A 14,456-nucleotide genomic window follows, 5' to 3' on the forward strand; every position below is an offset into this window, starting at 1 on the left:
AATGTCCGATTTCCTCAAGTACTAAGTTTGATGGTTGATATCTGTGACATTTCACTTTGACACTTCTTGGTTTTTTTTTTTTTTTATATATTGTGAAGTTACCTCCCCATTCTTTCAAATGCATATTTTGGCTTGTAATTGTCTTTCAAATTGTTTTTTGAGGAATTTTTGTGCAACCATGAATGGGTAAAAAATTCGTGTTATTTTTGAATATGAGTTCCATTGTGGAACCAATGCGACACAGATAGCTTGAAATATCAATGAAGTGTTTAGGAAGTATATGGCTAATGAACAGTATGTCGATGGTTTAAGAAGTTCCATTCTGGTGATTTTAATCTTGAAAATGAAAGTGTGCCATGTGGGTGACCTGAGACCAAGGTGGGTAATGATGAGCTGAAAGCTGTAGTGGGAGTGAATCCATCTCAACCCACGCATGAATTAGCAGCAAGGTTTGACATTACTATTCCAACAATATTGGACCATTTGAAACAAATGGGCAAGGTAAAGAAACAAGATAGGTGGGTACTGCATGAATTAAACGAGCATCAAAAGAGAAATCATCTCAAAGCTTGCCTTTCTTTGCTGTCACGACATAAAGGTAAACCATTTCTATGCCATATTGTTATGTGTGGTGAAAAATGGATTCTTTTTGACAATCACAAGTGTTCAGCACAGTGGTTAGATAAAGATGAAGGGCCGAAATAGTCCAAAACTGATACTCCTCAAAAAAAAGCTAATGGTGTCTGTTTGGTGGTCCACTATAGCTTCATGAAACCTGGTCACTTGATTACAGCAGATGTCTACTGCAACCAACTGGACGAAATGATGAAGATGCTTGCAATTAAGCAGCCAAGATTGGTCAATAGAGACAGTCCAGGCCTCTTGCAAGACCACATGTTGGAAAAAACAATGCTGTTCAAACTACAGAAAGTGGACGTGGAAACTCTCCATCATCCACTCTGTTCACCACACCTTGCACCAACTGACTACCACTTCTTCCAGGCATTGGACCACTTCTTGCAAGGAAAAATATTCAATTCTCAATAAATTGTGTAAAACACCTTTCATGATTTCATCGACACTCACTATCCAGGCTTCTTCGCTGCAGGCATAAGCAAGTTACTGTTAACATGGCAAAACTGTGCCAACAGTTTGATTAATTGTACTACTACTTATTGGAGATATAATAAACTACACTTTTGATTCAAAATCGAACATTTCATATTTAATGACCTAATATATAGTTTTAAGCAGCTTAGAAGGAGATTATTGAATGTTCCCAACACGAAGAAATGATAAATGTTTGGGTTAATGGTTATGCTAATTACCCTGATCTGATCACTGTACATTATATGTATTACGGTATCACTATGTATCCAATAAATATGTACAATTATTGTGTCAATTAAAAAAAAGTTTTAAAGATTATGTTGATAAAAATTTCCCTAGGCTTAACACTTGAATCTAAGGTTGAAAGAACTGAAATGAGCTTTAAGTCTTTTAAATTTTAGTTTTTAATTTTCAGAATTAGGGATAAAGAAATAATGCTATAAATGTGTGCATAGAAGAAAACAGGTTGCCTACAAAAGATGACAAATAAGGCTAATTTAATGCCAGAACTGAAATGTTAGGACCAAGAATTCTACCTCTAGCCAAGATGTCATTTGTGTGAATGCACCAGAAATACATTCTCAGACATACAGTAACTGAGAAAGTGTACCACCATCATCCTTTCTGTAATTTTTATGAGTTGTGCTCCTGCCAATTAACTTAATCTAAATAAAGGGCTCAACAATTGGAAAGCACCAATGGTGAGTGTTTAATCTAGTTCAATAAAAGAATTAACTCTAAGCAATGGTTGTAAATGCGGTTATTAAAAATAACATAGCCTATTTAAAGAATTTGTCTGAAATGAACCCCCCCGCCCCCGCCTGTGAATACAAAAAAATAGGAAAGAAATAGGTCAAGGAATCAATAGGTATTTCAGATTTTTTGTGTTGATAACAAAATACATGGTTCCCAGTGTGATTTTTAAAATTTAAAGAGAACCACTTATACATAGCACTTTTCATTCTATACAGTTTAAATCACTTGAAGAAAACCCCAAAGAATTGGTCCATATAACAAAAGATGGAAAGGAAAGCTAAATAAGGTATAAAAAATACACACTTTGTTCTGTGAATAAATATACATATTAATAGTTGGACTTAGCCATTAAAAGACAAAGACCAATTGGGACAAATTGAACCATAGTTTGATCTTAATTCTAATCTTTTCCTTAACATTAAAAATTTTGATATATTGACCCCGAAAAGATTGATTCAGGCTATTCGAGATACTGTATATTTTGCTGAGATATGCTGCCAAAGCTACTGGAAATTGTAGCAAAGAACTTCCCTACATTATTAGTGTGTTTAAAGAAATGTTTTTATCTCAATTTTCATTTCATAAACTTTTATATATCCCAGCATACTTCATTGTGGAAGAATAGTCTTATATTCCCTACTCATTTCTTTGCATGGATATATATATATATATATATATATCAAAAAATACATATGTTTCACATTTGAAATGGGTTGGTTTTAATGTGTTGTGGGATTAAAAAAATGATATGTGGGCTGGGCACGGTAGCTCACGCCTGTAATCCTAGCACTCTGGGAGGCTGAGGCAGGAGAATCATTTGAGCCCAGGAGTTCTAGACCAGCAAGAGCAAGACCCCATCTCTACTAGAAATAGAAAAAATTAGCCGGGCCCAGTAGCATGTGCCTGTAGTCCCAGCTACCTAGGAGGTTGAGACAGGATTGCTTGAGCCCAGGACTTTGAGATTGCAGTAAGCTATGATGACATCGCTGTACTCTAGCCTGGGAGACAAAGTGAGACTCTTTGTCTCAAGAAAAAAAAAAAGTGATATGTGAAATGTATCTTGTTAGGGTGGGAGCTTATAAGGCAGGTTGAGAAAGAATCGACACAAAGATTAGAATAGTTTTAAAGAAAGAGTTTATTTTAACTTTCCAAAAGGGAGGGAAGGACTCAGCACAAGAGAAAGAAAGGAGAAGTGCTGGCAGGGAGGATAAGGGGTTGGGATTTTTATTGGGGGTAAAGGGGTACAAAGTGATTGCTGCCAGCTGATAGCAGAAGGTTAATCTTAAAGACAGTGAGTTGAGCCACACAGGTGATTAATCAAACGAGGAGCTGTTGTGCTGTGATAATTCCCTTCAAAGGAGAAATTATGTGCTGAGTTTTCTTTTTTTTTTTCCTGTTAGGTAGTTTATTTTTTCTCTCTGTTATATAGTTTATTAGCAAGGCTGTCCTATCATATCTCAGTAAAGCTGTTTTTAAAAAGATGTATAGGCCAAGGTTTTGGTATGATTGTGTGCATAATTTTTGCTCTTTCTTTTAATACTGAATCAAGATCAGGAGATATATTGTTCACTAACAGCTGTTGCCTGTGATTAAATCTCTGTGTAGATGTTATTCAGGTATAATCTGTTTTATTCATGATGCACTGATATTATTTATTCTAGTGTACCTTTTTAAAAAGTCTACTTCATGGCTCAAAAATAATTAACTGTATAGGAAAATCTCTTCTCATGAGTTTTCAGTGATAAATAGACCAAATTGTATTGTGTATTTCTTCCTCTTATTGTATTGATTCAGATTCCACTTATCACCGTTTTTTTCCAACTCTAAAGTGAAATATGTCTGTTAGCCTGTGCACGATAGCAATTCCTCTCTCACATGGTATCCTCCAGTTCATTTGGCAAAAGTGTTTTGCCAATAGCTTGTTCTGGTTTCTTTTGTTTGTGAATGTGATATTTGTTATTAACTTTGTGGCTAATAGATAAGTCCCTTGGCAGTAGTTTGACTTGTACTGGTTTCCTATTAAGAAGTACAAATTCAAATAAGTTCTCCAGGTTTTTGGCTCTTTAGCAACAAAATTCATCACTTTTGTGCTGGAAAGCATTACTTTGGTACTTGTTCTGGAAAGACTCATACAGGTCACTGGACTTTATTTGAAAGTGAAACAAAAATTGTGATGTCTTCAGGCTTCTGGTGCAACCAGGTTTCATAGCAGGTGGCTAGGAGCAAATAGATTGGTAACTCAATAAATGAAAATTTTTAATATTCATTGTCTTTATTTTCTGTTTATAATTTTCCGTTTCTGCTGCTCATGTGGCATCACTTTTGTCCTAACACATATATAGGTTTATTAATATATTCTATATTCACTTTATTAGAGTCCTGTTAATTTTAAATTTTATTGTGTTTTTATACATTGCATTATTTGCTGTTCTTTCATTGCTGCTTTTAATCCTTTTTTTTTTTTTTTTTTTTTTTTTTTTTTTTTTTTTTTTTTTTGAGACAGAGTCTCACTCTGTTGCCCAGGCTAGAGTGAGTGCCGTGGCGTCAGCCTAGCTCACAGCAACCTCAAACTCCTGAGCTCAAGCGATCCTCCTGTCTCAGCCTCCCGAGTAGCTGGGACTACAGGCATGCACCACCATGCCCGGCTAATTTTTTCTATATATATTTTTAGCTGTCCATATAATTTCTTTCTATTTTTAGTAGAGGTGGGGTCTCGCTCTTGCTCAGGCTGGTCTCGAACTCCTGAGCTCAAACGATCCGCCCACCTCGGCCTCCCAGAGTGCTAGGATTACAGGCGTGAGCCACCGCGCCCGGCCCTTTTAATCCTTTAATGAATCATTGAACCATTTTTATTATGTGGGATATAATAAAGTATATGATAAAAATGCAGACTTAATAAATGTAGATAGCACCCTAAAGACTTAAAAATACATTAGCTGAGAAGAAACGAATGTAATAATTAGCATGAATAGATACATGTAGTTTTTGTAGAGCACTGACAGCCTTGAAAATCATAATGTTTGTTAAGACGATTATAAGATTTCTGGGAAAATAATTCTGCCTTCCAAATTAGTGAAAGATATGTGGTCTACACTTTGAAAATCACTGAGTTAGAGGACCACAATGCATCACTGCTGTTATGGCTAGTCAGTTGGCTCCAAGTGTTAGATGTTTGGATTGATGTTCTGTGTTTTATAATAATTGCGTTCCCATGTTGCCTATGAGAAGTGAAGGGTAACTCTTCATTTGGAATTTGTTTTGTTTGGATTTAAATGGATAAAATTGTTATGGTACTTAGACTTACAAATTAATTTTTAAACATCTTAGTACCAAAATATTTACTGTCCTTCAGGTTTTCGTTGGTTCTTCATACACTTTGGTCATAAACCATTGAGCTATAGGTTTAAATAGAAAAAAAATGGCTGGGTGCGGTGGCTCACGCCTGTAATCCTAACACTCTGGGAGGCCGAGGCAGGTGGATCGCTCGAGGTCAGGAGTTCGAGACCAGCCTGAGCAAGAGCGAGACCCCGTCTCTACTAAAAATAGAAAGACATTATATGGACAACTAAAAATCTATATAGAAAAAATAAGCCGGGCATAGTGGCGCATGCCTATAGTCCCAGCTACTCGGGAGGCTGAGGCAGTAGGATCGCTTAAGCCGAGGAGTCTGAGGTTGCTGTGAGCTAAGCTGACGCCACGGCACTCACTCTAGCCCGGGCAACAAAGTGAGACTCTGTCTCAACAAAAAAAAAAAAAGAAAAAAAATGTTTTACTACTAGATGGGGAGTAGGAGGCAATGAAGGAGGCTAAAAGGAAGGGGATCTGAAGTACTTCATCTTGGGCACATATAAGTATCTTCTTCAATTCTGTAGACATTTTAGTGCCTACTGTTTCCTCCTTTTCTTCCTTTCTTCCTCTTCCCATAAATACAAAGAAAATGACAAGGAACTTTCAATTTGCAACCCCAAATATAAGGTATTCTTTTAAAAAATTATGGTTTTATGTACATTTTATTGCCTGGGGCTTGTCTTATAGACCCAGTATCTCTCTCTCTGTCTCTCTCTCTCTCTCTCTCATATTCTAGTTTTACCTGTGTACTGATTTATTAGATTGATCACTATATTTATAGCAGTCTTATTGTGGAGAATTAAGATATGTTTAGAGAAATTTCAGTCACATTTTCTTTCTCTTTCTTGATGTGTTAGTCTTGAGCTACCATTCTCTCTGTTAGCTAGGGTCAAAAATTTATCTTTGATTAATTTGTCTTTCATACTTCATTAGTCAGTTAGTGTTCCAAAACTTGTTCAGTCTCTTCTTTATTTTCTACTTTTGCTACTTTTTGGTCCAGGTGCCTGTATTCTATCTGAGATTATAGTGGTTTAGTCAGACACATTGATTCTAGGTTCTTATTGTTATAATATTCCAATTTATGTCTTAAAAATTACTTTATCAGCATTCCTCTTTTATTATCTACCCTAAATCCCTAATTTTTAGGGAGTGTCTGGAACCTAATTCTACTCTACCTAAAGTAATCGTATTTTCTATTATTATCTAACACAAGGGAGGGGAATTCGAATTTACTTAGTACTGCTCTTGTGCTAGGCAGGCACTGTGCTAGGTACTTCATATGTATTACAATTTTACATCCTTAAAACTACCTTGTAAAGTTGATATTCCATGTCCTTTTTATATATTCTGAGATTCACAGAAGTTATATAACTTGTCCAAAGTCTCAGCTACCATGGGTGGAATAGGAATTTAAATTATCCATCTCTGTAACATCTTCCTCTTGTATTATTTAAAATTCATTTTTTGTCAAGATGGCTTTCCTTAATGTCCCGTAATATATTTATTATTAATATTATAACATTGTTCATGTGGCTCTTTCTTCCTATAATTCTTCTATTTCTCTTTCTACTTATCCAAATTGTATCTGTCCTTTAAGTACCAATTTAAATTCATTTTTTCCCGTATGCTTCTCTGAATTACATTTGTTGTTGTCTTTTTTTCTCACCTTTTGTAGCTCTTTTAATGTCTTATTCTATTACTTGTAATTCACATGTGTTAGTGTTATGTCCCCAACTGGAGTAAAATTCTTTGAAAGGGCAAAAGCCAAATTTATGTTGCCTCTTTAAAGCCCCACAGGCAGGGCACAGCCCATAGAAGATCAATTATTGACCAATTGATCATGTAGTGACATTTTTTATTTGTTCTAGTTTTCAAAAACTTTAAGTTATTTTTGTCTACTTGCATTTTCTTCTATACCTGTTTGTGTTAATGATTAAAAGGTAAATTTAAGCTCTAAGCTGCTGCAGTTAGAATCAAATACTGAGAGAGCCATATTTTTCACTTTAAAAGTTCTGTTGCATTCAGTTTTTATCATGCTATTAGAATCAGCTACCTTAATGTTTAAATTCTGTGAGTTAATATGGAAAATAATGATGATATCTTTCAAGACTCCCAACTTTCTAACCTAGTCTCATGCCCACTAACTTAGTTTTGGAATATCAGTTAAAATATATGACATACTGGAAAAATCTTAAATGCTTTTTCCATAATTAAATATCAGCCATGAGGATTAAAAGTTTAGTAGCAAATTGAACCAGCTTTATTTGGAATAAACTCAGTGCTACTTTTTCTATGTTAGGATGACTACTATCCCTTAATTGTAGTGAAACATTTTGTACTCAGTTTGCTTTGAATCTAGGTGGAGAAATTGATGAAAGCTTACTTTTTTTGTAACACTGACATAAATCCAGTTCTTTTTTTTTACCTTAAAACTGTTATCTTTGAATGCCCATTTATATAACTGTATATAATAAACCTAAAAGGTTAATTTGTTACTTTTTCCTACTGTGAAGATTGAATTAATTCTTCTTTTCAGTTATTCCATGGAAAAATTATGTACAGTTTACTCTGGGCTTAATCAGATTTTCTAGTCCTATATACCCATATTTACCATATAAATTCTAATCGTATTTTTCTGAGTTAATGTTTTCTGTGTAAATCTTTTCCCTCCCTTTTTATTGTCTCAAGATAGCATTAGATGAGAAGCCTTCAAAGGGATGACATTGGTTAGGAATGAAAGGTTTAGTTCATGGTGTCCAGTATTAACATTTTTTTTCTAGTTTTTAAGGTATCCATTGGAAACAGATCACTGACTACCTTTTGGGGTTTCTGTTTTAGTTCAGACTTTTTTATCATTAAGCGAAACAATTTTGACTAACATAGGCAAAAGCTAATGTGTTGGAAGGGTACTGAGTGATTCACAAATAATTTTAAAAACTAAACAATAAGATCTTGGGAAAGATGGAAACTAAAGAATTTTGAAGTATGGTGGTGGGTAGTATGCAGGATTATGTGATTGGCTGTGCTGCCGAAATCCTAGGATGTTGGAATGAAGTGTAGTTATTCAGAGGAATAAAGGAAGGGATTCCAGACTGACAAAAACAAGAGATGTCTATTAAATTTATACTTTGTTATCCAGTACACAATAGACACATGTGCACAAATCCAGGATGTTTATTCCTATCATGTTGCATCTGTCTTACATACAGCTGCAAATACACTCACCTTATCCCCAGTAGTAGACAACCCAAAGTCCTATGCAGCTACTGCAGCACTTCTGTCTGGCAATTAGGAAAAGAAAGTCTTACAGAGAGTAATTCAATTGGAGGGTGGTGGAAGCTAGATTGTAAGAAGTTAAGGTAAGATGGAGTGGTGGAAAGAGGAACCGATGGATATAGATCCCAAATTAAAGGACCATTTTATTATATTATTAGATGACTTAAAGGTAAGACAACCATATAGTTTATCATTTTGAGAGTAAAATGATGTGCTATAAATATTCTGTAACACGCAGCATACCAGGACATTTGGTCACCTTATTTAAAGGTTCTGTACTGATGGATTTTTCTATATTCAGGAAATGGTATGTTATGTTTAATAATACCTATTGAGTTGTTTTTCAGTATTCTTATATGTTTGAGTAATAATCACTATTATAATTTCAGTGTCCTAAAGTGGATAGCATGTTTGACATCTAATATATTTGTCTATTTATTTGAGAGATTTAACTAAAAAGTAAGGCTATATCATGTACAACAGATAATTAACAATGAAGGGGGGAAATAGAAATCTCAAAATTGGAAATTTGTGCTTTGGTATCTTCTATAAAATACAGGCTTCCCTAGTTTGACATGATTAGATAACTTTCGAGAACCCATATTTTTTAACATATTTGTTTTCTTTCCCTCTCTATATATTGTCATGTGTCAAGGTTATTTTGCTGGTGTGGCATAATGTTATCATCTGTTCATTGTGAAACTTTTTTTTTTTAGCTGACATCTGAAATGTTTGAAGCAGATCTTGAGAAGGCATTGTTGCTAAGTAAATTAGAATATGAAGAGCACAAAAAGGTATTTACACATTTATTTATTTAGCTATTTTAAAAGTTTAAGGGGTCAAACGTTAGGACCAACCTTCATGAACTTTACATGCAAGTTCTTTTTGAAAGTTTGTCCTAAAATTTTGTCATTGTAACAAAATATTTTCAAGGTGTTTTCTTATGGCATTTCTTCTCAAGTTTTGAGAGACAACAGAAACATGTGGACTGAGCTTTGTCGGGTGACCTGGAATGTTTAAGGAGTTTCTCCACCCAAGATGAAGGGAAGGGAGGGAAGGAAATTCACAAAAGATTATTTATTTTTAATTTTAAATGAATATAGAAAGTAAATAGGTTTAAAAATTTAGCATGGGTACCACAGTACCCGGGCATTCATTATGAGACCCTCTGCCAGAGATACACTATAAGTAAGCAAAGTAAATGCAAAGCCATTCTGATATTTTGGCCTCATAAACTCAGCGTTTATCACTGAGCTTTGATATTAGGTTGTGGTGTTTTTTTTTGTTTTGTTTTGTTTGTTTTTTGATACAGAGTCTCACTCTGTTGCCTGGGCTAGAGTGCCATGGCGTCAGCCTAACTCACAGCAACCTCAAACTCCTGGGCTCAAGCAATCCTTTTGCCTCAGCTTCCCCAGTAGCTGGGACTACAGGCATGTGCCACCATGCCCAGCTAATTTTTTCTATATATTTTGAGTTGTCCAGATTATTTCTTTCTATTTTTTTTTTTTTAGTAGAGATGGGGTCTCGCTCTTGTTCAGGCTGGTCTTGAACTCCTGAGCTTGAATGATCCACCTGCGTCGGCCTCCCAGAGTGCTAGGATTACAGGCGTGAGCCACCGCGCCCGGCCTTAGGTTGTGTTTTGAAATGCATTCTATAGCTTGTGGCTGTAGGAACATTTAAGTAAAATGTAGTGTTGGTTTCTAGTGGCTATATTTAAATTGAGCATTGATTACCTTCATATCATTTAACATTTTAGTTTTTAACATTTAGTGGGATTCTTTTTTGGTTCATAAACTTTATTCAACTTGTGATTACTCAGTGATTGATCATAAATAGCCTCTGGTCATGTTTAAGGCTTTTTGGCCATGCCATTTTATATTAATGCCTTCATCCAAGATGAAAGGAAGAGAGGAATGAAAATTCACAGCAGATGATTTTGCTATGTGTTTATAGTTCTGTAGTTCAATGGAAAAGAATAAAAGTTGCCAGTAAAGTGGATGTTGTACACTATATGTGTTGGTTTTATTTCCATATCCCTATTTCTGTTATCCCAAATAATCAAGAATGACTATCATCATTTGTTACATGTCCATTTAGACACAAAACAGGCAATTACAAAAATGGATGCACCTATGATTGAATCATTTAAATGTGCTTTCAGATTATACTGAAAAGGTCCTCCTGTCCTCTTTAATTAGGAGATGAAATTTATCAAATAGAATATTATTATACAATAGTCATTCTTGTTAGATCTATGTCTAAAGCTAGAGGATTAGCTGTATTCTTGTAGGAGGAATAGAGTAAATGGCGTTGATAAAATATCATACTCCCAGCCAGTTTTCTTGACAAGGTCATAGCCCTGGTTACCCAGAAGCATTGGTTTTATCAGGCAGTAGTGACTCTAACAGAATGGAGGAACTTCTTTTGTTTGATGTGATTACATTGATGTAGTCATTGAGTTTTAAGTCAATATTCAAATAAAACAAGTATAATTGCTTTAGCCTAAGGACCTTTATAATAAATAACTAAAGTTTGAGGTGGAATTTTCTATTCTGTTCTGTCACTTATTCACTGTATATTTATTGATTGGACAAAATGTGCTGGGCACACAATACAAAGATAAGGACATGGTCCCAGCCCTTGAGTTTAGAGGAGGGAAATACATATATAATTATAGTGATATTATTGAGAGATACATGTTCTCAGTGCAGCAGCAATTCAGAAAAATAGGAGACTTTTCAGTGCTTTTGGTGGGGATGTGTTTTAGGGAAGAATTCTTAAAGAAGAGTCTTATTAGATGTATTAGAAGTTCACATGGTAGACAAGAGGAAAGTAGGCATTACCAGGGAAGGAGTGGCAGGTATATGTGTATATGTGAAAGAATATAGCATATTTGAAAACCTGTACTTTAGAGACCTAGAACTACTGGAGAAGAAATGGCCAGAGGATAGGATATAAAGAACCTTATGTACTAGCTTAAGGAGATTGGGTCTTATATATCTGTTGGCAAAAATCTATTGAATATTTTTAACTTTTAGACTGATTTTGGGTTTTCATTTTAGAAACTCATTCTGAAGCAGTGTAGAGGGTTAATTGAGGGGCCAAAATTAGAGACTGGTGCAATGTCCAAGCAAAAAAGAAGATAGGGGGAATGACAGAATGTACAGAGAAAAGAGAATAGAATTAAGAGATATTTAGGAGATGAATTCAATAAGATCTAGTAATTAATTTGGGTTAAAGTATGTAGGAGAGTAGGCAAGGATACTCTGAGGTTTCTAGCTTAGACAGTTGTATAGATGGCAGTGGCATAACAAGGTAGAGGATTAAGTGGGGAAGGCAGGGTGGTGGGTTGGAAAGATATAGCACATTGAGTGTGGAGATGCTTATTGAACATTTCAGTTGATTTGTCTGTACATATGGAAATCATTAGTGTGTAGGTAGAACTTTAAACTTTGAGATTGAAGAATAATGGACATGAAGCATAAGAATAGGTTAAGAATGGGATAATGGTGAACAGAAGCTACATTTTTAAGGAGAAAATTGAGAAAAGAAGCCAGCAAAGGAAACTCAGGAGTAGTCAGAAATGTATTAAGAAAATCAAGATATGCTTGAAAAAATAATGTCTTTTGGATTTGGTAAATAAGAAGTTGACCTTAATTTTTAGTGTCAGAGAACAGCAGAAGCCAGATTTCAGTGGGGTAAGACAAGAAATTGACTCTTTCTTGAAAGGAAGAAGAAGAAAGTGGCAAGGAGGAGGGGGTTATACACCAAGGTTTAATTTTTTGTTTTTATTTTAATGTTTAAGATACAAGCGATTGAGTATATAAACAAACAGTTATCCTTTTATATAATTTTGTTAGCCTAACTTTTGGTTTTTTATTTGCCTTTTATCTTTGAAAAATAAAACTTTAAGAAACATGTTACTTATTGGTGAATTGATTTTACAGTTTGTAAACTGAACTTAACTATTGTTGGTTATTCTTTGTAGGAGTATGAAAATGCTGAAAATGCTTCAACTCAGTCAAAAGTTATGAATAAAAAAGATAAAAGAAAGAATCATCAGGGAAAAGACAAACCTCTCACAGTATCACTAAAAGATTTTCAATCTGAAGGTAATGTATGTACAATATCTATTATGCTAAAAGAACTATTCTAAGTCTTTAAGTTGTAATACTTGATCTTTAAAATAAGTAAAAATTGTTTTGTTGTGTCATTTAGAATGTAAAAAGCACAAAACTGTGTCTTAGTGTGTTTTGTGCTGCTATAACAAAATACCTGAGACTGGATAATGTACGAGGCTCTTTTCTTTTTTTCCTTTGAGACCGGATCTCTCTTTCACCTAGGCTGGAATGCAGTGATATGATCATAGCTCACTGCAACCTCAAACTCCTGGGCTCAAGCAATCCTCATGCCTCCACCTCCCTGGGACTACAGGAGCACTACCGTGCCCAGCTAATTTTTTTGTTGTTGTTGTTGCCCAAGCTGGTCTTGAACTTCTAACCTCAAGTGACCCTTTGGCCTCCCAAAGTTGTGGGATTACAGGCATGAGCCACTGTATCCAGCTGAGACTGGATAATTTATAATGAACAGAAATTTATTGGCTCATAGTTCTGGAGGCTGGGAAGGCCAATATCAAGATGCCAGCTTTGGGCGAGGGCTTTCTTGATATGTCATCACATGGCAAGAGTGAAGGCAAGAGGGCGAGAGAGCAAGAGGGGCTGAACTCACCCTTTTATAACCAGTCCCACCCGTGAGGGTGGAACCTTCATGGCCTAATCACCTCTTAAAGGTCCCACTTCGTAATACTATTACAATGGCAATTAAATTTCAGTATGAGTTTTAGAGGGGACAAACTCAAACTGTAGCAACCTATTTGGAAATAAACTGAAACCATTTGGGGTTTTAAAATAATTTAAAATCACTCATTAAGAGTCCATAAAACTGGCCAGGTGCGGTGGCTCATGCCTGTAATCCTAGCACTCTGGGAGGCTGAGGTGGGCGGATCATTTGAGCTCAGGAGTTCGAGACCAGCCTGAGCAAGAGCGAGACCCTGTCACTACCAAAAATAGAAAAAAATTATCTGGACAACTAAAAATATATAGAAAATAATTAGCCGGGCATGGTGGCGCATGCCTGTAGTCCCAGGTACTCAGGACGCTGAGGCAAAAGGATTGCTTGAGCCCAGGAGTTTGAGATTGCTGTGAGCTAGGCTGATGCCATGGCACTCTAGCCTGGGCAACAGAGTGAGACTCTGTCTCAAAAAAAAAAAAAAAGAAAAAAAAAACAACTCCGTAAAACTTAAGTAAGAATTTATCTCTTTGTATTTCTGAGTTTGTTCTTTTTAACTTACTGAAAATAAAAACTGACATTTGTAGTTTCTTAGTCATCTTGAAACATATTATTGTCCTTATACATGAAGTGGTTTGGCTTAAAGTAGACCAGGAATAATATCTTTAGGTTTTAGCCATTATTGGTCATCCTTTTCAAGTTATCTAGAATTGCATCTTAGAAAATTAAAATAAAAATTTTTAAATGAGACTTAATGCTAGAAAACTATTTTATAATGTCATTTGTATTTAAAATTTTTTTTAGAGACAGATTCTCACTCTGTTGCCCAGATTAGAGCACAGTGGTGCAATCATAGCTCACTGCAGCTTCGAACTTCTGGGCTCAAGCAATCCTCCTGCCTCAGCATCCAAAGTAGCTAAGATTACAGGCATGTGTGACCATGCCTGGCTAATTTTTAAATTTTTTTGAGAGATGGGGTCTTGCTGTGTTGCCCAGGCTGGTCTCAAACTGCTGGCTTCAGTTCATCCTCCCTCCTCGACCTTCCAAAGTGCTGAGATTACAGGAATGAGCCACCACGTCTGGCCCCATTTGTATTTATTATCGAACAGAGAAGAAAAAAGGAATTTTACCATCCACTAGACTTTTGAAGATAGACCACAAAGGACATTATTTTTAAT

At 35.4% G+C, this 14,456-nt stretch overlaps 1 protein-coding gene across 4 annotated transcripts in view; it reads left to right on the forward strand.

Moving 5' to 3' along the window:
* GKAP1 (G kinase anchoring protein 1) overlaps window positions 1–14,456 on the forward strand; it is a 67,651-nt gene that overhangs the window by 16,703 nt on the left and 36,492 nt on the right. For all 4 annotated transcript variants that reach the window (XM_069474085.1, XM_069474088.1, XM_069474086.1 and 1 more), the window contains exons 5-6: window positions 9,207–9,284; window positions 12,479–12,602. In XM_069474085.1, the coding sequence (XP_069330186.1) occupies window positions 9,207–9,284; window positions 12,479–12,602 (202 nt within the window). The remainder of the gene's footprint in view (window positions 1–9,206; window positions 9,285–12,478; window positions 12,603–14,456) is intronic.

This window comes from Eulemur rufifrons, chromosome 7 (genome assembly GCF_041146395.1).
Source record: "Eulemur rufifrons isolate Redbay chromosome 7, OSU_ERuf_1, whole genome shotgun sequence".
Taxonomy (NCBI): domain Eukaryota; kingdom Metazoa; phylum Chordata; class Mammalia; order Primates; family Lemuridae; genus Eulemur; species Eulemur rufifrons.